This window comes from Gekko japonicus, unplaced genomic scaffold, assembly GCF_001447785.1.
Source record: "Gekko japonicus isolate JY-2015 unplaced genomic scaffold, Gekko_japonicus_V1.1 scaffold916, whole genome shotgun sequence".
Classification (NCBI taxonomy): Eukaryota; Metazoa; Chordata; class Lepidosauria; order Squamata; family Gekkonidae; genus Gekko; species Gekko japonicus.
In genome coordinates this window covers 205,765-231,204 of record NW_015164697.1, presented here as the reverse complement: position 1 = coordinate 231,204, position 25,440 = coordinate 205,765, and the positions used below count along the sequence as shown (strand labels likewise).

The 25,440-nt window shown below is 50.4% G+C and overlaps 1 protein-coding gene across 1 annotated transcript in view; it reads left to right on the top strand.

Annotated features, from left to right (window-relative positions):
* Nucleotides 1-22,734, top strand: part of DISP3 (dispatched RND transporter family member 3) — a 50,932-nt gene extending 28,198 nt beyond the window's left edge. Inside the window, 13 exon segments of the mRNA XM_015409461.1 lie at nt 25-186; nt 1,922-2,047; nt 2,268-2,404; nt 5,555-5,736; nt 9,042-9,172; nt 10,664-10,839; nt 10,979-11,060; nt 11,063-11,101; nt 13,899-14,044; nt 15,551-15,710; nt 17,943-18,056; nt 19,944-20,110; nt 22,372-22,734. Of these exon segments, the coding sequence (XP_015264947.1) occupies nt 25-186; nt 1,922-2,047; nt 2,268-2,404; nt 5,555-5,736; nt 9,042-9,172; nt 10,664-10,839; nt 10,979-11,060; nt 11,063-11,101; nt 13,899-14,044; nt 15,551-15,710; nt 17,943-18,056; nt 19,944-20,110; nt 22,372-22,734 (1,985 nt within the window).
* Nucleotides 22,735-25,440: the final 2,706 nt, after the last annotated feature.

Below are 25,440 nucleotides of genomic sequence, written 5' to 3'. Positions count from 1 at the left end.
TTCTCATCCTGTCTTTTCTTCCAGGGCTGTTCTTGACCGTTCTCATCCTCTCCATCTTCTTCGCCAGCCGACTCCACCCGGCAAGCCGTGCCCCCCTCCTGTTCAGGCCCGACACCAACATCCAGGTGCTACTGGACCTCAAGTATAACCTGAGCGCTGAAGGCATCTCCTGCGTCACCTGCTCCGGTGAGTTCTGCTAGCCCGACAGTCGGTGGCAGGAAACTGCCAGGCGCTGGTGGTCCAAGCGGGATGTAAATCCCGGCTTGGTTTCCTCTAGAGCCAGTTTGGTGTAGTGGTTAGGAGCAATGCTCACTCTAAGCTGTGGAGTCTTGTGAGCAAAAATTCTACTTTGTAAGCTACTGGCCTTAAAGTTGTGAGCGAGCGATTGGGTTACTGCATCAATTAGTTTGCTCTGGAGCCCCATCCTTCCTGAGCTAAGACAAAAATGTGTGGTCCAGAGGGTAGAAAACTGTGAGCTAGCTCACACTAACTCAGCTTAGAGGGAACACTGGTTAGGAGCAGTGTTCCCTCTAAGCTGAGTTAGTGTGAGCTAGCTCACAGTTTTTTAGCCTCCGGCTCACACATCTTTGTCTTAGCTCAGGAGGGATGTCTCCAGAGCAAAATAATTTATGCAGTAACCAAATTGATCACTCTCACCATTAATGCTGGTGGCTCACAAAGTAGTATTTTTGCTCAGAAGACTCCACAGCTTAGAGGAAGGATTGGTTAAGAGCGCAGACTCTAATCTGGGATAACCGGGTTTGATTCCCCACTCCTCCACATGCAGCTGCTGGTGTGACCTTGGGTCAGTCACAAGTTCTCTCAGAGCTGTTCTCTCAAGGGCAGTCCTCGAGTGAGCTCTCTCAGCCCCACCCACCTCACAGGGCGTCTGTGGTGGGGAGAGGCAGGGAAGGAGATTGTAAGCCGCTCTGAGACTCTGAGGGAAGGGCAGGTTATAAATTCAATCTCTTCTTTTCATCTTCTCTCTGTATATGGGCCAGCTCTGGAAAGCTGCCTTGCATCAAGGGATGCATTTTGTTAGCCATTATTCCTTGGGATCCCATCCAGAGTGGTGGTACAGTGTGCTGTTGCAGTCTCACAATAACCCTGCAAGGTTGTTCACCCTGAGAGGGCTGCTTCCCACTGTCACCAAGTGACAAAGGAATGTAAGGATTTAAGAAGAAGAAGAAGAAGAGCTGGTTTTTATACCCCACTTTTCTCTACTCTATGGAGTCTCCAAGCAGCTTACAATTCCCTTCCTCTCCCCACTGTGACTGGCCCAAGGTCACCCAGCTGTCTTCATGGGGAGGAGGAGCAGGGAATCAGACCCATTTCTCCAGATGCAAGTCTGCCGCTCTTACCCGCTACACCACGCTGGCTCTGAGCTCTAGAAGAGCTGAGCTGTGTCAGACCCAAAGTCCAATGAGCCCAGTGTCCCGTCTCCGACAGTGAGCAACTAGATTATTTCCCCAGCAAGTCAAGAAGGTCTTAGTGGCTTTCCTTTGTTTGGTCCGAGCATCCAGCAGTCAGAGGTTCACTGCCTTTGAACATGGAGAGTCCACTGAGCTCTCGCAGCTTGTGGCCTTTTTGCAGCCCTTTCTTCCATGAATTTGTCTAAATCCCTTTTTTAAATCCTCCTAAGCTCATCCAGCGGTGGCGAGCTTAAATCCTGCCATTTTGGAAAGCCTTGGAAAATTCTTTCTGCCATTCATGGCAGGTTCCGAAGAGTAGCTAAGTCACAAATAAGACCGGGCGCCTTCCCCCTCGGGGGCTTACAAAAATGCCAACGTCCTTTCCAACAGAGATGTATTAGTGGTGTGACTCAATGTGTGTGTGGGGGGGGGAGTTCCTTCTTTGAAGCAGTGCTTAATTCTTCTCTGTCCGAAGCCCCCTTTCTTCCCTGACTAACCTTGTGCGACAGGCTTGTTTCAGGAAAAGCCCCACAATCTGCAGAATAACATCCGCACCTCTTTGGAGAAGAAGAAACGGGGATCGGGGCCGGCGTGGGGCACTCGCGGGAGCCTAGCGGGTGACGGGGCTCTGCAGGGTGAGTGTGTGCGCATGCTCTTATCCATCCGTATTCATCCCCACAACCACCTTCTTTGCCAGAAAGGAATACGCGAATTATTAGCACAGACGAGGGACTCCAGTTCACGGACTGCCTCGGTCAAACTTGCTCAGAGATCACTTCTGTGCTTTTTTGTCGCGATGAACTTTGTTGCCAAAGTTGCTGCCCCTGGATGACTTTTACTTCCTGTGTTCTCCAGATGCCCAGGGGACCGTCTACATCTTCAAATCCAAAAGCAAAGGCCGGCCAGCAGTCTACAGGTTTTCCCTCAACGCCACTGTCCCAGCTCCTTGGCAAACCGTGTCCCCAGGAGACGGGGAGGTCCCCTCTTTTCAGGTGAGTTGCAAGAACCTCTCTCCGTGCTGAGGCATTTCAGAGGAAGGATGGTGCTGTCCTCTTGAGGATGGGGTGCCAGAGATTGGTGGGGGGGAGTGGAAATGGGAAACAATCTGGGAGCCTCCACTTTCCCGGTATCTCACTGTGGGGTATATGTACCAACTGCATGAATTCCTAGCTCACCATGTATACATGCAGAAATCCAGAATAGATACAGATCGGTGCTTTCTGGAAGTTTCCTGTCTAAAAGACGGTGCATGTTTCTAGTTCTTCTAGTTCAGACGTACGTAAGCAATGACCAATGCACCCACTAAGTTGTGAGCAAAAATCCTACTTTGTGAGCTACTGGCATTTAACGTTGTGAGCGAGCGGTTTGGCTGCCGCATAAATCAGTTTGCTCTGGAGCCCTCCTTCCTGAGCAGAGACAAAAAGGTGTGAGCCGGAGGCTAAAAAAATGGTGAGCCGGCTCCCACTCACTCAGCTTAGAGGGAACATTGGCAATGCCTGGTGGGATAGCACATGTGGTGGGTGCGGCTGAGTAATATTTCCAGTGGCTAGGTGACTGGATGTCTCTGTCTCATCCTCCGAAGCAAAATCAGCGATGCAAGATAGTAGGTGCCTAGATGTGCAAATGACCTTAATTTGTTAGAACTGCAGGCCACATCCTTGCCCGGTGCAGAGTTTCCTGGTGTCAGGGTGTCTTGGGATGCAGCTTGGGCTGGTCTACTCAAGTTGCAGATCAGGTGTTGAAAGGGGTTGTACCGCTTTGGCTGCAGGTGGGGGACTGCCTGACTGAATGCTCCCCGGTCCTCATGGCCCAGACACTTTCTTCCCGTCCCCACAGTGAGCTGGCCGTGGTGCTGACTGCTCCTAATGTCCATGAACCCTTCCCACCCCACCATGGGAATGGTTTCCCCCTCTCCTTTACAGCCCTCAGATCTCCCTGTCGACTCCACTTCTCCTTGTGCCTGTCCAACCTAAGACCAGGAGTCATTTCCTAGAAAAAGAGGTGAAGGAGCTCATTAGCATAACTTATTTGCATATGCCACACCCCGACATCACCGGAAGTGTGTCAGAAGGCAACACCCGCTGCTCAGGCTCCACTGGACTGTTTTGGATTGCTAGCTATGGGGGGGGGGGAAATGGCAGATCTCACAGAGGAGGGAGAGCTTGTACCTGAATAAACCTTGGCAGAGGCTCCTTGTGGCCCAGGGCTGCTGGGAGCAGGGGGTGGGGCTTGTTGCATGTGCCTGCCCCCTGGGCTCTTTACTGCCGGAGCTCCGCTCCTCTGCGCTCCTGCAAGAAATGACCCCTGCCTAAGACTGTTTACTTTCAGGTTTTGGGGGGGGGGTTGTTTCCTTACATTGAATTTTTTTTCTAGTCTAAATCGTACACATTTTCCCCCAACATTACTAGTGTATCAGTCAGTTAGCATCTATGTGGCTCAGAAGTTAAGACGCTGAGCTGCAGACCAGAAAGGTCTGTAGTTCGGCAGTTCGAGACCCCAGTGCCGCGTGACAGTGTGCGCTCCTGTCTCTGGCCCTGGCTCCTGCCAACGTAGCAGTTCGAAAGCAAGAAATTGCTAGTAGATAAATAGGTACCGCTTCAGGGGGGAGGGAACATAGGAACATAAGAGAAGCCAATGTTGGATCAGGCCAATGCCCCATCCAGTTCAATACTGTCACACAGTGGCTTAAAAACACAGGCGCCATCAGGAGGGCCACCAGTGGGGCCAGGACACTAGAAGCCCTCCCACTGTTGCCCCGCCCAAGCACCAGTGTTCATGGCACCTCGGCATTTAATCATGCCAGCCACATGACCACGGAAATGTCCTCAGACAGCGCTGGCTCTTTGGCTTGGAAACGGAAATAAGCACTGCCCCCTAGAGTCAGATTCGACTGGCTTTAGAGCAAGGGAAACCTTTACCTTTATAACATAAATACCAGATGTCCTGCATGCAGGATACAAACCTGTCTCCAAAGCCAACCGAGAAAAGCAGAGGATGCAAACCACTGCTGGAAATAAACATGAACATGGAAGGCGTGGTGGTGGCAGAAAGGGCCTCACGTTGCAGCCCACTTGCGGCAACCCCGTAGGGTTTTCAAGGCAAGAGACGTTCAGAGGTGCCTGGCCCTTCCCACCCTCTGCGTAGCAACCCTGGACTTCCTCGGTGGTCTCCCATCCAAATACTAACCCGGGCTGACCCTGCATAATTTCCAAGACCTGACAAGATCAGGGTAGCTTGGGGTATTGCCAGGGCTAGCCTGATAGGGCTAGAAAAGCTTAACTTATCACTGCCCGTGGGTCTCAGACAGGAGATCTGTTGGGTATTGCAAGTTGAAAACACTCAGTGTATCTGGGGTTAAATGTTTGTTTGTGTTGCTCACAGGAAGTCACATGTTTCTCGTGTAACCAATGTTGTTTTAGGAGTACAAGCCCGGGGAAATTCTCCCTGATCTAGGAGTTTGATTGGAACGAAAGTGTCAAAGTGTTTTAGCATTTTATGGCTCCTCTTCCCGTCTTTGTTTGCTGTTCTGAAGAAGAAGAAGAGCAGCCATAATCTCTCTCTTCTAGTTTTGTCTTTGTAGAGTAAGGATGTAGCCGATTTAGCTCTGTTGTCATTTTCATCCCAGTTACCCTTCCCCATGCTAAAATTTAGTAAAAACTTTCTATTTTAATCACACATGGACTCTCAGTCTGAATTATTTTACTCAGGCTCTGCTGGGCTGTATTATCTCTGCTAAATACCATTTTTTCAATATCTCACTATCAAATCCCAACAAGATCCCATATAAAAGCACCCCGCACCGAGAAAACTAGCCTCTCGGGAAGAAATGTAAACAGAATCTCACACTCACACACACACACCATTTATGCATTGGTCGTTTTGATGTGGACAGGTAACTTTTGGTAGAGAGCGCGATTCAGTCCTGCAGTCCTCCGCTTGCAGTCTCGGGTGGGGCAACGATCCAGCATGGCTCCCCACACGATTTGCTTCTTGTGTAGTAGATCAGACTTGTATGTTCTGGCCGGCTTGGCTGCAGTCCCTTGCGGGAGAGGAAATTTGCGATGCTAATCTCTTTTGTGCCCCCTTCCCTGGCTCCGGACAAGTGTAGTGAAGTGTTCTGTTTTCATTAATCCATTGCTTAGGTGTATAAAGTTCCTTACGGGAACTTCAGCAAGAGGCTGACCGCTTGTATGTCCACAGTAGGGCATCTCCAACAGACGAGCCCCAAGAAGTGGATGATGACCGCCTTGTCCTGCGACGCCAAGAGGGGGTGGAAATTTGACTTCAGTTTCTACGTGGCTGCGCAGGAGCAGCAGCGTACACGGTAACATGGCACAAAGCTCTAGTTCAATCCCCGGGAACCTGTTAGTGATCTCAGTGTGAAAAGCGGAGTTAATAAATGCAGCGGGATGCTTGTCTTGGCTTTGAAACAAGAAAGTTTACTTTGCTAATGAGCGAAGGGCGAACTGGGAAATACCACAAACAAAACAAAGGATTAATGTCCTCTCTGACTGTACTAACGGATATCTTGACTCTCTAAAGTCTAAACCACATGTGCTAGCCCCCAGGCGAGAGTTAGAACAACGCGATAATCTTCCTAAGCCTCCACCCCGGGGCATCTTCTGATCTATCGATTACCCAACTGGAGAATCCCAAACCTAGCTAATTATGCATTTTAACACCTTGCTCTGGTGGCAGTTCTGTACATGATGGCAGTTCCATTGGGTCTCTCACTATATAGCTAGGATATCAGCCTGCATAAACAAATGTGTAAATTCTTCCAACCTGAATCTATCGAGACATATTGCACATAGTGAGCCAGTACAATCCCAAAAATGGGGCATTCAGTGACCAATGCATTAGGGTTTTAGAAGTCTGGAACCACCCGAAAGAACTGAGGCAAAGTCCAAGTATTCACATGGCGCATTAAGTGGTGCAGAAATTACTTAAATAGGATCCTACTTCCAATAAACTAATCAGACTACAATCTTTAATCATGTATCCAAGCAAGTCTGTAAAACCATTTTGTGCATCGTTTGCAGAATGCCAGGAGAGCGGGAGCTATTTCCTGACTATCTCAGGAAGGCCGTTCCACAAGGCAGGAGTCACAGCAGTTGCAGCAGTAAGGTTCAGAAGGCATCCATGTATGCATTAATGACTTCCTTTTCCTCTTGGATCCTGTACTGCGCTTTGATCTTGGCACAGTTCATGGCCTGGAGGATGATCCAGCCTTCTGAAAGGGGTTTAACTGGGAGATGGTGGTTTTTTCAGAGCTGTAGCCATTCCACAGAAATACAGCTGCCAAGATGCTAGACAACCATCTGACAGCAATGCAGATTCTGTGAACTTGGGCAGATCATAAGAAGGGAGGGCAGGGAGGGTTGCATCAGTCCTTAGTTCTCGCGGCCCTTTCTTACACGCCCAGGGGAATGCTGATCGCCACTTTGGGGTCAGGAAGTGATTTTTCTCCAGGCCGGTTTGGCTGGAGATCCTGGAGGGGGGCGGTTTACCATCTTCTGGGCATGGAACAGCAGCCACTGGAGGTGGGGAGGGGGAGGTATTTGTGAATTTTTGGTATTTTATTTGATTTGTTTGTTTGACTTCTCTCCCGCCCTCCCCACTGAAGCATGCTCAATGCGGCTTACGTAAAAATGTTAAAACACATAAAAGCGGCACAAATATCAAACATCACAGTTAATCATAACAGTTATAAACAATCATAAAGAGCAAAGGTGCATTGTGCTGGGGGGCTGGACTAGATGACCCCGGGGGTCCTTTGGAACTCTACGATTCTGTGTTTGGTTGGTTGAGTATATCTGTATTCTGCTTTTCCCCTGAATGGGGACCCAAAGAGGCTAACAATACACAGAGGAAACTATACGGTTTTGAACGAGAATGAAGGGGGCAGTCTTCCAACTGCCCAGCTGGTCTTTTGTCTCTGCAAACTGATCTTCTGCCCAGCTTTAGGACTCTGACCCTTAGGCTAAGAGCCAAAGGGCAAGAGCCTCTGGCATGCCTAGATGGGGAAAAAAATCGGCACGCAGAGAGCAGAGTGAACACAGAGAGAGATATAACCCATCTGCTGCTAACCAGCAGGACCTTCCCCAATCCCTCTCCAGTTCCTTTGTCAGAGGCAAGGACCTTTTGAAAACTTCAGTCACTGCGGGGCGTTGATTTACAAATTGGAAAGGCCTGTTTGTTAGAGTAAAAAAAAATGAACGGGACAAAGGAAATTTAAAGAAGTGAATGCAAAAAAAAAGAAGAAGAACGTATCTGTCGTCTGAATCTGATTTAAACCCATAAAGGTACAAATTTAAACAAACAAACAAACAAACACATTTATTAAGAACAGTCATAAGACCAGCAAAATAAACCAAAATAGTACAACACCGAGTCTACGTCATAGAATCCTTGCAGCCTTAAATACTAAAATACGAAACCGGTCAATTTCGTCATTAATGGCTTGAGTTACAGTACATTCTATGCTTTTTAATTACCAAATAACAATATTTAGCAACATTGCGTGAGACAGAATCATAAGTATCGGCCAATAAGAACTTCATCAAACATTCCTCGGCATATGTAAGATAATTAGCCAAGGGTTTAAAACGTGAGAGAAGGGGTATCAACAACTGCTGTCTCTCTTCGTCGTACATAGGACAATGGAGTAATATATGGGAGGCCGACTCCACCTGTTCTAACAAACAGGAGCAAATTCTCTGGTGCATGGGAGTCCGAGTATATCTACCATAAAGTACTGCTGAGGGTAACGCATCAAGCCGTGCTCTAGTAAATGCCCATCTATGGTTAGGGTTTTTTATGAGTCCAAGGTAAGATGCGGCATTTAAACTTGGTCCCAGCTTTAGCCTCTTATAATAGGAAGGCAGGGCTGCATAGTCGTTTTGTGCTTCAATATCCTTAAATCTTTGATATATTAAGTTCTTTGCGTGCTGCAACCCTCCCTCTAGCAAATTTTCAGGATCTGATCCAATTGATTTCAATTTATCTACTACTCTAAGAGCCCATTGGGGATATGGTGTTGATGACAAAAGATCAGGAATAAGTCCCACTGGATTCAGATGGGACTTAACCCAATAGTTACTTCTCTGTATCCAAATATTCAGTGTAACAGTAGATAAACCTGCTTCTTGTCTTAAGCCCAAATTTGCAGTACCTTTTGGGGCATCCATAAAGGTACACTTTATGTTCCTTATCTGGGTTGTTTTTGTGATAAAGGCCCACATATTTGACCACTGAGCTGTGCCACTAAAAAGTCTCTGTTTTCATGAGCACCGATTCTCCCAATTTTTGTTATCCCAATCCCAACTCCTGCAGATAGGACCGCAACTTGTTTTTAATAGACAGCTTCTGTGACTATAACGGCTGTGTAAGAAGCTGAAATTAAGAGCGGAGGCTTTCCCCTACTCGGTGTTGCTGTATTGGGGAAAGCTTTCCCTGCTCCTGAGTCCTGTTGTAAAATGAACAGAACCTATGACGACTGCATGTAAGGGGGGGGGAACTGAGATGCCGGAATAGTGCTGGCGCTTTCTCAAGGCCAAAAGGAAGGAGTGGTTCTTGTGTTACTTTCGCCGAGCACTGTGGTTGATTCGTCACTCTTCTTTCTTCCAGGAAGCTCTATTTTGCCCAGTCCCACAAGCCCCCTTATCATGGCCGAGTGTGCATGACGCCTCCCGGCTGCCTCCTGAGTTCGAGCCCAGATGGACCCAACAAAGGATTCTTGTTTGTCCCCAGTGAGAAAGGTGAGTGGTAGAAGAAAGCCGGGGTCGCCTTCAGGGTTGCTTCCCACTCCCTGCGTTCTTGAGAGGTTGGGAAAAGTCATCAGGATGGGCCAAGGTGGGCAGCCTTGTTGGTCTGAAGCAACAGAACAAAGTTAGAGCCCAGCGGCACCTTTAAGTCCAACCAAGTTTTAAACTTTGTTGGTCTTAAAGGTGCCACTGGACTAGTGTTCCCTCTGAGCTGAGTTAGTGTGAGCCAGCTCACAGTTTTTTACCCTCTGGCTCACACTTTTTTGTCTTGGCTCAGGAAGGGAGGGCTCCGGAGCAAACTAATTGATGCAGGAGCCAAATCGCTCGCTCACAACTTTAATGCCAGTCGCTCACAAAGTAGAATTTTTCCTCACAAGTCTCCACAGCTCAGAGGGAGTCTTGCACGGGACTCTAACTTAGTTCCTCAAGACGGGTTCAATATTCTTTCATTGTGAGGACCAATAACCAGGGGTCATTTCCTGCGGGAGTGCACAGGAGCAGAGCTCCGGCAGTAAAGAGCCAAGGGGGGCGGGCACATGCAACAAGCCCCGCCCACTGCTCCCAGCAGCCCTCAGTCGGGTCTCAAGGAGCAAGAAGCAGCCAGGTAAGTTGCAGAGCCCCCCCTCCACCGGCCCACCTTCAGGTACAAGCTCTCCCTCCTCTGTGAGGGCAGATCTGCGCGTTCCCCCCCCATAGCTAGCAATCCAAAACAATCCAGTGGCACCTTTAAGACCAAGTTTTATTCAGGCGCAAGCTCTCCCTCCTCTGTGAGGACAGATCTGCACGTTCCTCTCCCCCCCCCCCAATAGCTAGCAATCCAAAACAGTCCAGTGGAGCCTGAGTGGTGGGTGTTGCCTTCTGACACACTTCCGGTAAGGGTTGTGGCATATGCTAATAAGTTATGCAAATGAGCCCCTGCACCTCTTTTTCTACAAAATGACCCCTGCCAATAACATCTATCTACATATGCGTTCAACAGATCATGCCGTGAAACCTCATATTGCCTTCCCCCAGAGCTCCCTCTTGTCTTTTTCTTACTAGCAAGTGGCAGACATCAGATTTACTTTCTGCTTTGCTAACTGTGTCTGTTAAAACTATTCCCACCAAATTCCCACCAAATTCCCACAGACACAGGTGGGTACGCTAGGTAGGCCATTCAGCAAGCAACCTGGGGTAAACAAAACATCCCTTGAAGTTTGGAAGGAGGAGAAACCAGGCCAAGTGACACAGTAGAGTTTCTACCGAGTGTGGTCTGGGTCCCCCAGAGGTGGTGTTTGCCTCATGGAACACTTCATGTACAGCTTCAAAATAGGACAAACAACGTCCCCCAGAGCAAGAGGTTATTCCGAAAAACAAGGGTCTCTGCACTCGTCTGGACTTTCTGCTGATATCTCAGTGCAGAGGGAGGCAAGGAGGAATAGAAATAGACAGGTTTCACACGTTCCTAACGGTCACCCTTCTGTTTTCTCTCTTTTCCCGCTGCAGCCTCTCCCAAAGCCAAGCTTTCCGTCACTTCTGGATTCAACCCTTGCGGGAGTTCTGGCTGTGGGAAACCAGCAGTGCGGCCATTGGTGGACACGGGCGCCATGGTGTTTGTGGTCTTCGGGATACTAGGAGTGAACCGCACCCAGCACATGGACAACCACGTCATCGGGGATATGGTACACAGCTCTTCCTGCATGGGTTGCTCAGGGGGTGGGTGGGAGGGAGGGAGAAGAAGACCCCCTGCCCGTCCTCTCTGGGGCCAAACCGCGTTGCCTCACGTGGTTCTCTCCTGCTGCTTTGGTCTCCTTGTGAAAGGGCAGCGTCATCTACGATGAGGGATTCGACCTCTTCAAAGAGATTGGCAACTTGTGTCGCATCTGTAAGGCCATTGCTGGGAATGCCTGGTCAAGCCAGGAGGAGCCCAGTGCCTGCCCTCGGGTATGTCCCTCTCAGGCCCCTCGGGATGCCGGTTTGGTGGGAGGGGCACGGGGCTGTTGCTTTCCAGTGAGGTCCTGGCTTTTCTCCTGTAGCTGCGGTGGCTCAAGTGGTTAAGACGCTGAACTGCAGGCTGTGGAAGGTCGGTCGTTCAGCAGTTCGAGACCCGAGTGCGCCGCATGATGGAGTGAGCTCCCGTCTCTAGTTCCAGCTCCTGCCAACCTAGCAGTTCGAAAGCAAGAAATTGCAAGTAGATAAATAGGCTCCACTTCGGTGGGAAGGGAACAGCGTTCCGTGCACCTTGGGTTTTGGCCACCCCAGCCACATGACCACGGAAACGTCTTCGGACAGCGCTGGCTCATCGGCTTGGAAACGGAGATGAGCACCGCAACCCTAGAGTCGGACTTGACTGGCTTTCGAGCAAGGGAACCTTTACCTTTACCTCACAACTGGGATGTGTCCACTGAGGACCTCTGTGACCGGTGGCGGTGGGAAGTGCCATCAAGCGGCAGCCAACTTATACTGACCCCGTAGGGGTTTCCAAGGCAAGAGGCATGCAGAGGTGGTTGGCCATTTCCTTCCTCTGTGTAGCAACTAGAGATGTGAAGGCCCGGGGGGGGGGGAACCCGGAAAAATTCAGGGGGGAAATTGGGTTTTTCCGTTTTTTTTCCTTGAAGCCTTTTTTATTTTTTTCTGGAAAATTGGAAAAATTGAATAAAGAAAAGAAATTGATTATGGACTTCCGGTTTATGGCGGCGCGCTGAGCAGACTCACCTCTTGGACCTCCCGGGGGTGAAGCTGCGCACCAGCAGAAAGGAGGGGGGCGAGACATCGCTACCCCCCCCCAGAGCCTGGTTGAAAGGCTCCTAGCCATGGGACTTTCGAGAGGTCGCCTCTTCACCAGCGCGATGCTGGGGAATTGAGGCGCTTCTCCGTTCTGACGGCCCTGTGTGTCTGAATGGAACAAGCGACGCTGACCGGGACAAGCGCTGGAGATCGAGCGGTTAAAACAGAAGCTAAGCAAGGTCGGATGACCGAATATGAACGTGAGTCGGAATAGAGTGTTTTCGCTAAGTTAAAAAGAAAACTCCCCACCCCACGGACTAGAAAGCAAAGTGAGTGGGGGAGGGGCCCCTCTCATGTGCACAAACATATAAGCGAGATCGGGGGGGCGGAAGCAAAAGCGGCGAAAACTGTTGGGAAGACTCACTAAGGCGTGTATGAGTGCATATTCAGAGACTTTAAAAACTTCAGCGAAGGTAAACAATCCATAAAGATGGCGGGGAAGAGGACGGAGAAGGAGAAACTTTTAAAAGCGAAACTAGCTGAGAGTCTACAGCCAGAAGGAACCACCGAGTTGGCCAAAATGTTGGCAGAGTCCCTGCGCCCTCTGCTGGAACAGATGACTAACCTCAGGGAGCAGTTGTCAACAATGAATCAATGTATCACTACTCAGCAGACACAATTGAAGAAATTGATTATGGAACGTTTTATTTTAACATGATGAATAAAATATTTTAGGACCAGGTGTTCAAATATTTTCCAAATCATTTCTAAAAAATACGTATGGTATCAGATTGATCTAATTTCTGTGCAGTGAGGACAAGCAAGTCCCAGGTTACAAACTGAACTCTCCAATGCAAGAACAAGATGCATTTCTTCCTTTAGGAGGTGCTATTGTCACAAGAAAAGAAAAAGGTTTCAGTTTTGTTTTTGCCTGTGGGTGGGTCTTCTGTTTGCAATAATTGTTTGGATGCACCATATTTTGAATAGGCGAGTTGTGATCATTTCATGCCAAGTAAAAATGTCCATAGTCGTATTTTATGTTCCTAAAGTAACAGAATGACTTTCAATCTGGAAAAGAAAAAAGAAGTGCTAATGTAGCATTTTTTTCCCAATTTTTCCGAAAATTTCCGTTTTCCCCTGGAAGAAAACGGGGGTGGGGATGGGTTTTTTTCCCGAGCTTCAAAATTTCTGGAAATTTTACATCATTAGTAGCAAACCTCGTCTTCCTTGGTGGTCTCCCATCCAGGCACCAACCAAGGCTGACCCTACTTAACTTCCATGATCCAATAAGACTGGGCCAGCCTGGGCTATCCGGGTCAGGGACGATGAACAGAGGCAGCATGCCACTGCCTGCCACTGCACAACAGCCCTGGGCTTCCTTGGTGGTCTCCCATCCAAGTGCTAACCAGGACTAACCCTGCTTCTGAGACCTGATTAGTTCAAGCTATCCTGCGCCACCCAGGTCAGGATATCTTACGATTGTCAGTGTTCCCTCTAAGCTGAGTGAGTGTGAGCTAGCTCACAGTTTTTTAGCCTCCAGCTCACACAGTTTTGTCTTAGCTCAGGAAGGAGGGCTCCAGAGGAAGCTAGTTCATTCAGCAGCCCAATCGCTCGCTCACAACTTTAATGCCAGTAGCTCACAAAGTAGAATGCCTTTTCACAAGACTCTGCAGCTTAGAGGGAGCATTGACGATTGCCCCCACCAAAATTAACTTTGGAACTGAATATCTTGGTTTTCTGTTTGAGAAATGCAAAGGGAACGGCTGGTTCAAGACCCCCAAGTAAATGCTGGTGTTCAGTGTCCTTGAGAGGAACAGGACCCTGAAATCAATCCAAGTTGACCCTCCAGGGTGTGGATAAAACACTGTGTGTGTGTGTGTGTGTGCGTGCGTGTGTGTGTGTGTGTGTGTGTGTGTGTTTTGCTGGCTTCAGCAGTGTTTTCTGGATCCACTTCCGACGCAGCCTTGGGTGTTCCGGGTTGCGTGCAAAAAGGCCACGTCTGTCTCTTTTCCAGGTTACAGCATCTCCTCCTTCCTTCAGAGGCTCCACCCGGAGTGCAAGAACCTTCCTGAGCCAAACCTGCTTCCTGGCCAGCTCTCCCACGGGGCAGTGGGTGTGAAAGATGGGAAAGTCCAGTGGATTTCCATGGCCTTCGAGTCGGTGAGTGCTCCCCCACCTTGTTTCTCTCACCCAGCTCTTGTGCCTTGAAGGGGGCGGGGGCTTCCTTATGCTATCTGGAAGGAGCAGGAGTGCTTCTGCCAAACGTGTACGGATGTAATCTTCTTAAGGGGTTGTCAAGGGGCACACATATTTCTAGTCCTAATGTGTGCTGGTTCCAAGATGGGACACACACAGTATCTAGAAGACATTCCAAATGTCCAGGCTTAAATGACTACCAGTTTGGTGTAGTGGTTAGGAGCGCAGACTCTAATTCGGGAGAACCGGGTTTGATTCCCCACCCCTCCACATGCAGCTGCTGGTGTGACCTTGGGTCAGTCACAAGTTCTCTCAGAGCTGTTCTTTCAGAGCTATTCTCCCATGAGAAAAGAGCTCCCTCAACCCCACCTACCTCACAGGGTGTCTGTTGTGGGGAGGGGGAAGGGAAAGGAGATTGTAAGCCGCTCTGAGACTCCTTCAGGTAGTGAAGGATGGGGTATAAATCCAATCTCTTCTCTCTTCTTCTCCTACCCATCACAGCTCATTTAACAAGAGTCCAGTCACAGTTGAGAACATGCAGAGTAGCTCAAGGCCACCTGGCTGCCTATCAGTTCAGTCCAGCTGGCCTGTTCAGGTACAAGCTTAAGCAAAGCTTATATCTTAAATTCTAACCGGTGTGGGGCCCAATCTGCAGATCTCTAGATCTGCAGATTGGGGCCATGCTGGCTGTAAACAAATAGTTCTGCAAACTTGGGGGATTCCCTAAGTTTGCATAAAAACCCAAAACCTTTTTTTTAAAAGTACATTGAAGATTTTAATTCTCCCGCCAAAACAATACTGTTGTCTGTTCATGTGCAGACAAAGCTCCCGCATCCAGCTTGGTGCCATGGTTAAGAGCGAGGACTCTAAACTGGGAGAACCAGGTTTGATTCCCCATCCCTCCACATGCAGCCACTCGTGTGACCTTGGGTCAGTCACAAGTTCTCTCGGAGCTGTTTTCTCAGGAGCAGTCCTGGAAAGAGCTCTCTCAGCCCCACCTACCTCACAGGGTGTCTGTTGTGGGGAGGGGAAGGGAAAGGAGATTGTAAGCCCCTCTGGGACTCTGAGTGAAGGGCGGGGTATAAATCCAATCTCCTCCTCCTCCTTCATCCCCAGGAGTCTGGGTCCCATGGCCAGGCCTGGCGGTGGTGTTGGCAGGGAGCTGGTCTGGTCCCAGAACTCACAGCCACTGCAAATGGGCCAGAGGCAGCTGACGAGGCCTGGAGCAACGCCCGGGCTGAGCATGTAGGTGGGGCAGGAGGATGGCATTCCCCCCCACCCCGAATCTCACACACCCCTGCGTGTTTCAGTCCAATCATGTCAGGCAGCATATACCTAACTCCGTAGGGCATTGGCTGGGCAGAAACAGAGAAAAAGAGCCAAGAGTGGTGTGTGTCTGTGTGTGTGGATCTCCAAAGTCCATCACACGTCCGGGTTCCTTTCCTAGCCCTCTCCCTCTTTCACTTCCAGACCACCTACAAGGGGAAATCTTCCTTCCAGACCTACTCGGACTATCTCAAGTGGGAATCTTTCCTGCAGGACCAGCTGCGCCTCTTTCCCGAAGGCTCGGCCTTGCGTCGGGGCTTTCAGACCTGCGAGCACTGGAAGCAGATCTTCATGGAGATCATAGGCAGGTGGCCTTCTGTCTCCCTGACCGTCCCCACCCTCCCCACCGGTCAAGCACCACCCTTGTTGTAACTGTGGGGGTAAAGGAACCCCTAAGCCCTGAGCGATAGACTTTTTGCTGGTGGCGACACAGCAGCTTGGATGCGGGAGTTCTGCCGCCAGTTGGTCCGCCTCGGCCAGAAAGGAAGTTCAGTGGTCCAGCAGAAAAGGGTCTTTCCCAGACCTCCTAGCTGAGACTAGGGGGTTGGACTAGATGACCCTGGAGGTCCCTTCCAACTCTATGATTCTATGAGATGTTCTAGGCTTCAGCACAGGACTTTATGCCTGCAAAGCATGGAATGGCCTCCTGATCCGCTCATTCATGGCCAGTACCTAATCAGTCGGTGCAGTGCAGTGGCTGAAGTGTTAAAGTACGACTAAGGAGACCTGGGTTCCTATCCTGGTACAGTCTTACCTACAGAATCTCCTGAGGAAGGTCCATTATTGAAACGTTGTTATATCATCCAGAGATGACGTTGATTATGTCCCTATGCACAAGGATTTTCGTATGATTTATTAATGATGTTGTAGTGCTTTTGGCTCAAGGGGTTAAGACGCTGAACTGCAGGCTGTGGAAGGTCGGTAGTTCAGCAGTTCGAGACCCGGGTGTGCTGCAAGACGGAGTGAGCTCCCGTCTCTAGTTCCAGCTCCTGCCAGCCTAGCAGTTCGAAAGCAAGAAATTGCAAGTAGATAAATAGGGACCACTTTGGTGGGAAGGTAACAGCATTCCGTGCGCCTTGGTGTTTAGTCATGCCGGCCACATGACCACGGAAACGTCTTCGGACAGCGCTGGCTCTTCGGCTTGGAAACGGAGATGAGCACCGCAACCCCAGAGTCGGATTCGACTGGCTTTCGAGCAAGGGAACCTTTACCTTTACCTTTTAGTGCTTTAGATTATAATACATAGGAAGCTTTTTCTTTGCAAGTCATGGTGACTGCTTGATTTGTGGGTCAGACTCTCACGACGGTTGTCTTTATACTTATTTTCTGATTGGGTCGTGTTTGTCCATATTTACCCCTTGGAGGAAGCACGGGGTAAACATTTGATGGGTGTGGGTTAAAAATTCTCCTTGGGACCCTGTCTTAAGGACCCCTTTCCCACACGTGCAGGGAGGAGGCTCTGACCAACTCCCTGCCTCCCTGGATTTCTGATCAGATGGTATCGAAATGCTTTCTTGCTGTTGGGTAGACGAATAAGCAATGGTCTGCCCTGGCGGAGGTGGAACGTGCCATCGAGCCAGAGCTAGCTTGTGGAAACAGGGTCTCCAAGGCAAGAAACATTCAGAGGCGGTTTTGCCGTTGCCCGCCTCTCTGCATAGCAACCTGGGACTTCCTTGGTGGTCTCCCATCCAAGTTTTCACCAGAGCTGACCCTGCTTAGGTGCCAAGCAATGTTCTCTCTAAGCTGTGGAGTCTTGTGAGCAAAAATTCTACTTTGTGAGCTAGTGGCATTAAAGTTGTGAGTGAGTGATATGGCTACTGCATAAACAGGGCCGGCCCCAGCATATTTTGCACCCTAGGTGACGATCCCTTCTGGCACCCCCCATACCCCCCGTGCGCCCCCCGTCAGAGCCAGCAGGAGCACTTTTAGTGGGGGGTGGGTGCAGTTTGGTGCCCCTAAGGGCCGGGGCGCTCTAGGCGAACGCCTAGTTTGCCTAGTGAGCGAGCCGGCCCTGTGCATAAATTAGTTTGCTCTGGAGCCCTCCTTCCTGAGCTAAGACAAAATTGTGTGAGCCACAGGCAAAAAAACTGTGAGCTAGCCCACACTAACTCAGCTTAGAGGGAACACTGGTGCCAAGATCTGATAAGATTGGGCTGGTCTACCCTACACAGTAATAAGTACGCTACTTGATGAGTGGTTGCAGATGGGGAGAAATGCATCTCACTCTGAGAGCTGGTTTGGTGTAGTGGTTAGGAGAAGCAGACTCTAATCTGGGAGAACCGGGTTTGCTTCCCCCACTCCTCCGCACGCAGCTGCTGGTGTGACCTTGGGTCAGTCACAAGTCCTCTCAGAGCTGCTCGAGAGAGAGCTTTCTCAGCCCCACCTACCTCGCAGGGTGTCTGTTGTGGGGAGGGGAAGGGAAAGGAGATTGTAAGCCAGTGTGAGACTCCTTTTGGGTAGTGAAGGGTGGGGTATAAATCCAATCTCTTCCTCTCTGTTCTCTCCCTTCTCTTCTTTCTCACCTTCTCCCCGCCAGGTGTGCAAAGTGCCTTGTACGGCCTCATCCTCTCCCTGGTGATCTGCGTGGCTGCGGTTGCCGTCTTCACCACTCACGTCCTTCTCCTGCTTCCGGTTTTACTCACCATTTTAGGTATGGAAGATGGAGCTCTGCCCATATGAATCTGGCCACGGTTTTACCCAGGGCTCTTTTTGTAGAAAAAGCCCAGCAGGAACTCATTAGCATAATAGGCCACACCCAGCAGCAGAAACTCATTAGCATATTAGGCCACACCCCTGACAGCACAGCTCATTAGCACATTAGGCCGCACACCCATGTTACCAGAAGTGTGGTTATCCAGCCACACCCACCTTTTGCTTGTTATTCTGTTTACCTTGTCTGTTGTCAAAACCCAGGGCCTTTTTTTGTAGCAGGAACTCCTTTTTATGTTAGGCCACACACCCCTAATGTACCCAATCCTAATGAGTGTCTGCTGTTGGGTGTGGCCTATTATGCTAATGAGCTCCTGCTGGGCGTGGCCAACTTGGGAGCCAGCCGGAACTCCGTTCCTGTGCGTTCCTGCCCAAAAATAGCCCTGGTTTTACCAACTTGCGCACTGTGTCACTTGTATGGGCGGGTCACCCATGGAGGCTGTGATGGGACAGGCCTGCTTTTCTCCTACAGACCCTCTTCTGCCCACTCCCTCCACTGGGTTGCCAACTCCTGGAGGGAGATTTTCCACTTCCTTCCACTGGGGTACCACTGCCACCGCTGTCCTTTTGGGGTCTTCCTGCCAGGAGGGACAGACTCAGTTCTGAGGCCTGGCCTCAAGGTCTGCTGCCACCCAGTGCCTGGTTACCACAGGGACCAAGGGCAGCTTTGGGTTTTCCCTGGAGGGTTGGCCACTTGCACCTTGACCTCTTCCCTCCCCCGTGGGTCTGTAGAAGCCAGTTTGGTGTTGTGGTTAAGCTTGAGAGGAGACAGATGGAGCATAACAACAGGGTCTATGTCCCCCCCCCCCGGGAATTGAACCCAAACAAATGGTAACCATATAAACTAAGCTTGTTATTCCTGTTTGGTCCTTGAATCTGTTAAACATCTTCAATATGATGTATGCTAACTTGCTGCTCGCCCTCTGCCTATATGTATGGACTGGTAGTTTCCATTTCACTGTATCTGATGACGTGTGCTTGCACACGAAAGCTTATACCTTGAATAAAACTCTGTTGGTCGTAAAGTTGCCGCTGGACTCAAACTTTGTTCTGCTGTGGGAAAGTGAGTCCAACTTGTTAAAAAACATAATGTGTGGTTTGACCTTTAATAATATTTGGTGGGAAAGGGGGCTGCTGAGGATCAAGGCCATGGTGCTGGAAGTGGGGGTTGACTCTCTGCCTCCTTACCATCTCCCGAATAAAGTATCCCCTCCTAGGCTGCTTTAAGTTCTGATAGCAGGGAAATGACAGGCCCAAGGGTCATTTCCTGCAGGAGCGCACAGGAGCGGAGCTCCGGCAGTAAAGAGCCCAGGGGGCGGGCACATGCAACAAGCCCCGCCCCCTGCTCCCAGCAGCCCTCAGTCAGAGCAAGAAGAAGCCAGGTAAGTTGCAGAGCCTCCCCCCCGGGCCCCCAGTCCAAAACAATCCAGTGGCACCTTTAAGACCAAGTTTTATTCAGGTACAAGCGCTCCCTCCTCTGCGAGGACAGATCTGCACGTTCCCCCCCTCCAATAGCTAGCAATCCAAAACAGTCCAGTGGAGCCTGAGCGGTGGGTGGTGCCTTCTGACACACTTCAGGTGATGTCCGGGGGTGTGGCCTATGCGAATGAGTTATGCTAATGAGCTCCTGCCCCTCTTTTTCTACGAAATGACCCCTGGACAGGCCCAACACAGCACAGAATGATGACAGAGCGTCTTGCACATCAGGACTTACGGGACGAAAATCCAAACACGGGGGTGTCGTTTCTATGTAGACCTGGATCTACATCTTTGCCTGGAGGGGGGTGTGTCTTAGGGGAAAGCTGACCCCGTTCTCTCCCTCCTGCAGGAGTCGTGTGCCTCGTGGTGACCATAATGTACTGGTCCGGCTGGGAGATGGGGGCGGTGGAAGCCATCTCTCTCTCCATTCTCGTTGGCTCCTCAGTCGACTACTGCGTGCACCTGGTGGAAGGATACCTTCTGGCAGGGGAGAACCTGCCCCTTCACCTGGCGGAGGTAAGCCAGGGGCTTCTTGGCCTTGCAGGGTGTGTCCCAGTAGCAGAGTGAGTTCAGACACAGTGGGAGAACCCCAATGTCGTCCCCCTCTGTAGGAGGGCAGTGCTGACTGCGTGGCAAACCCGCACGAGGGCACTGTTCTCCTGGCTGTTCTCCTGGAAAAATTGGGAACCTAGCTACTTGCACAAGGCGGATGCAATGTAGGAGCAATGTTGTCGGCTCTTGTGAGGCAGGCCCGAAAGTGGTAACATTGTTCCTGCATGGAGGACACGTCTGCTGATATGCTAAATTCATCATGTGAAGCTACCTTGGCAACAAGGATTTCACATTAAAACAATAAAAAAGGGATGACATGTAGGACAGCAGTGCAGAATAAATCACTATTCTCCTGGCTGGAGGTTGGGAGCTGAAATACTTATACGTCATGAGAGGCCGAGATGGAATCTGTTTACTGCTCACTACGCAGTTAGTAGCCTTGAGAAAGGCAGATAACAGACAGCTGCGTGAACACACACACATTCCTTAGTTCATGTCTCATGACTACGATGCTGTAATGTATAAAAAGGTGGGAGGGAAAAGAGGGGGGATTTTTCAATAAATACGGCTGCTGCGTGAGAGGAGGGAGTTGGTTCGTTCCTTCCTTCATTCATTCAGACAGTTCCTGCAAGCTTGTCTCCTGTCGTCTTTGTTTCGCCTGCACCCCACACCCTAACGAGCAGCACCGCACCCCTCCCTTGGAAATCTTCCTCAAGTTGCTCTCCCGGAATGGAATTCCAGTCAGTGTTCCCTCTAAGCTGAGTTAGTATGAGCCAACTCACAGTTTTTTAGCCTCCGGCTCACACATTTTTGCCTTCGCTCAGGAAGGATGTCTCCAGAGCAAGCTAATTTATGTTGTAGCCAAACTGCTCACTCACAACTGTAATGCTAGTGGTTCACAAAGTAGAATTGTTGCTCACAAGGCCCCACAGCTTAGAGGGAGCATTGATTCTGATGCGAGGGAGACTGAACGCTTCCATTTGATCCTGATATGCTGGTTTTCTATGGGCAGGGAGGTTTTCTGTCATGGGGGAGGGGAAGCATACAATCCCCCTGACCCCTGTCCCTGCAACATGAAGTGGTCCAGTGCAGGGAGGGCTTGTTGCCACTGGATTCTCCTGACCATAACATGTTGCATCCCCCACTTCTCCAAATATTTGGGGGAAAAACATTATACTGGGTCAGTGCAGGATACAGGCGATTTAGCAGGCAGCAGGTGGCCAGAAGATCTTTCAGGGTTTCTGTTAAACAGTAGGTTCCACGGGTGAACAGACCACAAGCCTAGCGATCAGTTCCACTTTATTAGTGGTTTCAACAAGCACAAGACAAGACTCCAGAGCCTCAGTTCTGTTAAAGAGCATGCAATTGCCACACCCAAACACACCCCACTCCCAGTGATAGGCTGTTTACATAACATTACTACTAGACTGGTTACTTTCAGAATCCTGGTCGGCTATTGTTCTTGTGCTCCAAGCTCAGCCAGTCTCTGGGGTGATTCAATCAGGGATGATTCAATCCCAATACATAACAGCTGCCCCCTGAACTCAGCCAAAACAAACTTCCAGCTTCGGTCTCCTTTGCTGGCTGCAATCCAGCCCCACCAAACTGCTCCCCCTGAGTTCAGTTCCCTAGTAGCCACCAGCCATCAGTGTTCATCAAAGCAGCACCTTCTAGCCCATGTATTGTAGCATTTGCAATCCTGTTCATAAGCTGCCCTGGGGCACGTACTGAAAGACAGGAGAAAACCTTTTTCCAACAAGTATGAAATGCCTGTGGGGGAAAGATCTTTACCTGCTTTGTTCAAACGAGGAGAATCCGCTTCCTTGCTGCTGAGACTGCTGATCTGGCATTTCGGAAATGGGTCCCAAAGTCTGTAGTGGTTTTATAAATAGATCAGTAACTGGGGGGTGGGGGGGATGACAGCAAAACAAGGCTGTGATCAGGTAAACTCCAGCTCTTGCAGGCTGGGGAGAAATGCACATTTTATATTTATGTATATAAAGAGATGCGTAGCTAAGTGACTCATCAAAGAGAGACGAGCTTAAAATGTCTCTCCTAATGATGTTTTGCCTTCCACCTGCCAGCCGTGTTGTTGACTGTTTTTCTCAGCTTATTTTGGTATGCGACGCCGTCCACTTCTCTGCCTGCCTGCCTGCCTGCCTGCCACCATTTGCCCATAACTCCTGTTTTCTTTTCTCCCCCCCTCCACCACCGGCGATCCGCAGGACCCCAGCTCCAGCCGCCAGTGGCGCACCATAGAGGCGGTCCGCCACGTGGGGGTGGCCATCGTCTCCAGCGCCGTCACCACAGTCATCGCCACTGTCCCCCTCTTCTTTTGCATCATCGCCCCTTTTGCCAAGTTCGGCAAGATTGTGGCCCTCAACACGGGCGTCTCCATCGTGTACACCCTGACTGTGAGCACAGCTCTGCTGAGCATCTTGGGACCCGCGGCCTTCACGCGCACCCGGACTTCCTTCCTCAAGGCCCTGGCTGGAGTGCTTGTGGCCGTGGTGGCAGGGCTCTGCGTCTGCCTGGGGTTGCTGAGAAGCGGATTCAAGATCCCCCTCCCCAATGGGACCTTCCTATAGTTCTAACCCCACCCACCCCACAAAGCCCCACAACCTCTTTCTATTTCCTCTTCCTTCCCCCTTTTTTTGAAACTGGAGTACGGCAGGAATCCTGAGAGAAGGAATGTTAGAAGGTGGAAATGCACCAGGAAGAACCCGGAGACTTGACCTTTCTTCCCACTCACAATTTCCTAGGTCCCCGTTGGTACACACGGTTGGCCCTATCTACATGTGGGCAGGGCTGAGTACACAGAAAATGCCATGTGATTTGAAAGGCTTGTCGCCTCAGTCCCCTTTCCCTGAGAGCCAGTTTGGTGTAGTGGTTAGAAGTGCCGACTCTGATCTGGGAGAACCGGGTTTGATTCCCCACTCCTCCACACGCAGCTGCTGGTGTGACCTTGGGTCCATTACAAGTCCTTTCAGAGCTGTTCTCTCAGGAGCTGTTCTTGAAAGAGCTCTCTCAAAACAACCAGTTTGGTGTAGTGGTTCGGAGCACGGACTCTAATCTGGGAGAACCGGGTTTGATTCCCCACTCCTCCACACGCAGCTGCTGGTGTGACCTTGGGTCCATTACAAGTCCTTTCAGAGCTGTTCTCTCAGGAGCTGTTCTTGAAAGAGCTCTCTCAAAACAACCAGTTTGGTGTAGTGGTTCGGAGCACGGACTCTAATCTGGGAGAACCGGGTTTGATTCCCCACTCCTCCACATGCAGCTGCTGGTGTAACCTTGGGTCAGTTACAAGCTCTCTCAGAGCTGTTCTCTCAAGAGCAGTTTCTCTCTGAGCTCTCTCAGCCCCACCTACCTCACAGGGTGCCTGTTGTGGGGAGGGGGGGGGAAAGGAGTTTGTAAGCCGCTCTGAGACTCCGAGTGGAGGACGGGGTCTAAATCCAATCTCTTCTTCTTTTGGCTTGGCCCTCCCACTTGGATCCCCTCCCTATTTCCTCTCTCCAGGACACTGGAATCTCCGTGGGGGGGGGGGCAGCACAACGGCCCTTGCTCCTTGCCACCCCTGACTTTTTTTCTAGGGGCAGGAGTGAGGAAGACTGAGAGGTGGAGGAGAATTTGGGTCAAACCGCGTGTCATTGCAGAGTTCTGTGGTTGGATCCTGCCCGTGATGCCTAATTTAGCTTCAGAAAGCAGCTGCAGCAGAAGGAGGTGCGGAATGAGACCGGAGTGCCAGAGGAGGGGGGGGTAACGCTTCCCTCTGTCATGTTTTCCCGATCAAAGCTGTCCCCCCACCACCACACACACACACACCGAAAGCTGCTTTAAGTCCTGTTGGAGGTGGAGACTGGAGAGGGCTGTCAAGTTGCAGCTGATTTAAGAGAACCTCTTGTTCGGTGTTCCGGGCAAGAGAGGAGCAGAGGTGGTCTGCCATGGCCTGCCTCTGCGCGGCAACCCTGGACTTCCTTGGCGGTCTCTCCTGTCCGGATGCGAACCGGGACTGACCAGCTTAGCTCCTGAGATCTGACAAGGTCAGGCTGGCCCAAGCCATCCAGGTCAAAGCATGCTTTTAGACCTAGTTGCGGAGGAGGCACAATACAGATATCCGGCATTTTTACCCTGTGGGAGTTAAAACCAGCAGTTGGGGGGTTACTTTCTTCAGGGACGTGGGCCTTTTGGGGAAGGTCGGACTTCCCTTTCCTGAGTGCCACAGCTATGATCCACACACACATAGAGAAAGAGAGAGAAAGAAGGCTGTTTTTTGAGGTTAAATGACACCTGGGGGGGGGGGTTTCCCTGAAGGATACTTCAACCTTTTGCTCCCCGACCCCCGCAGGGACAAGAGAGCCTGTGGTTTTCTTCTTTCCAGCTCTGGGCAACCAGCGGTTTTGTACCTCAATTGGCACCCGTAATTTCTGCATCTAGTTTTTTAAGAGGACTTTTTTGTAAGGCCAGAAGAAAATGAATTCCTGTTTGTTTCTCTTCGTGCACCCCCCCACCCTACCCCCATGGTTTCCAGGTGCACTTTCGTTTCCAGCTGCTTCTCACCTGTGTTCTGTTTTATTGTGATGGATGTTGAGCACCTGTATAGAGTGACGGGAGGGGGTGAGATTTGCCCCCGTGGGAGGCAGGATACCATGATAGCAGAAAGAAGTACAGGGGGCTAATGGAATGGGGGGGTTATCCCCATATTCTGTGTCCTGAAAGGGTGGGTGTGTTTTTCAGAACTGTGTTCTCTGCTTGTGGGGGCAGAGGCTGCCGTTTTGAGTCGTTTCGTAGCCCAGGGTCTGGGGCATTGAGTCATGGCATGTGTGCTCTTTTGACGTTCAGATGAGGTTGCTAGTCCTCCTGATAAAAAGGTCGTTGAATCTCAACAGGAAATTCTTCCTCTGTCACAGGAAGTCATCGGCCATTTCCTGTTCTGATTTCTCGAGGCTCAGGGATGCAGTAGGGGCGCCAGTTTCTACCAAGGTCTACGTACCGGTTTCTCCCCCTCCCACCAAATGCGCTGGGCCCTCCCGCCCGCCCCTTGGAACCGCCTGTTCAGAACAGATGGTTTGTATTAAGCTTCAAATGAAATTGAAAACCAGCTCCATTAGCAAGTACATTTGAAGCCTCACCGATCCCATCATATTCGTAAGACTGGGATATAATTCAGTGTCTGCACTGATCTGTGCCGCAGCTGTTCCTTTAGCAGGAGAAAGGTGGGGAGGGGGTTGCTTGGGTGGGGCTGCCTTTTAAACTTTACTCATGGCCGCGCAGGGCTCTTTTTGTAGCAGGAACTC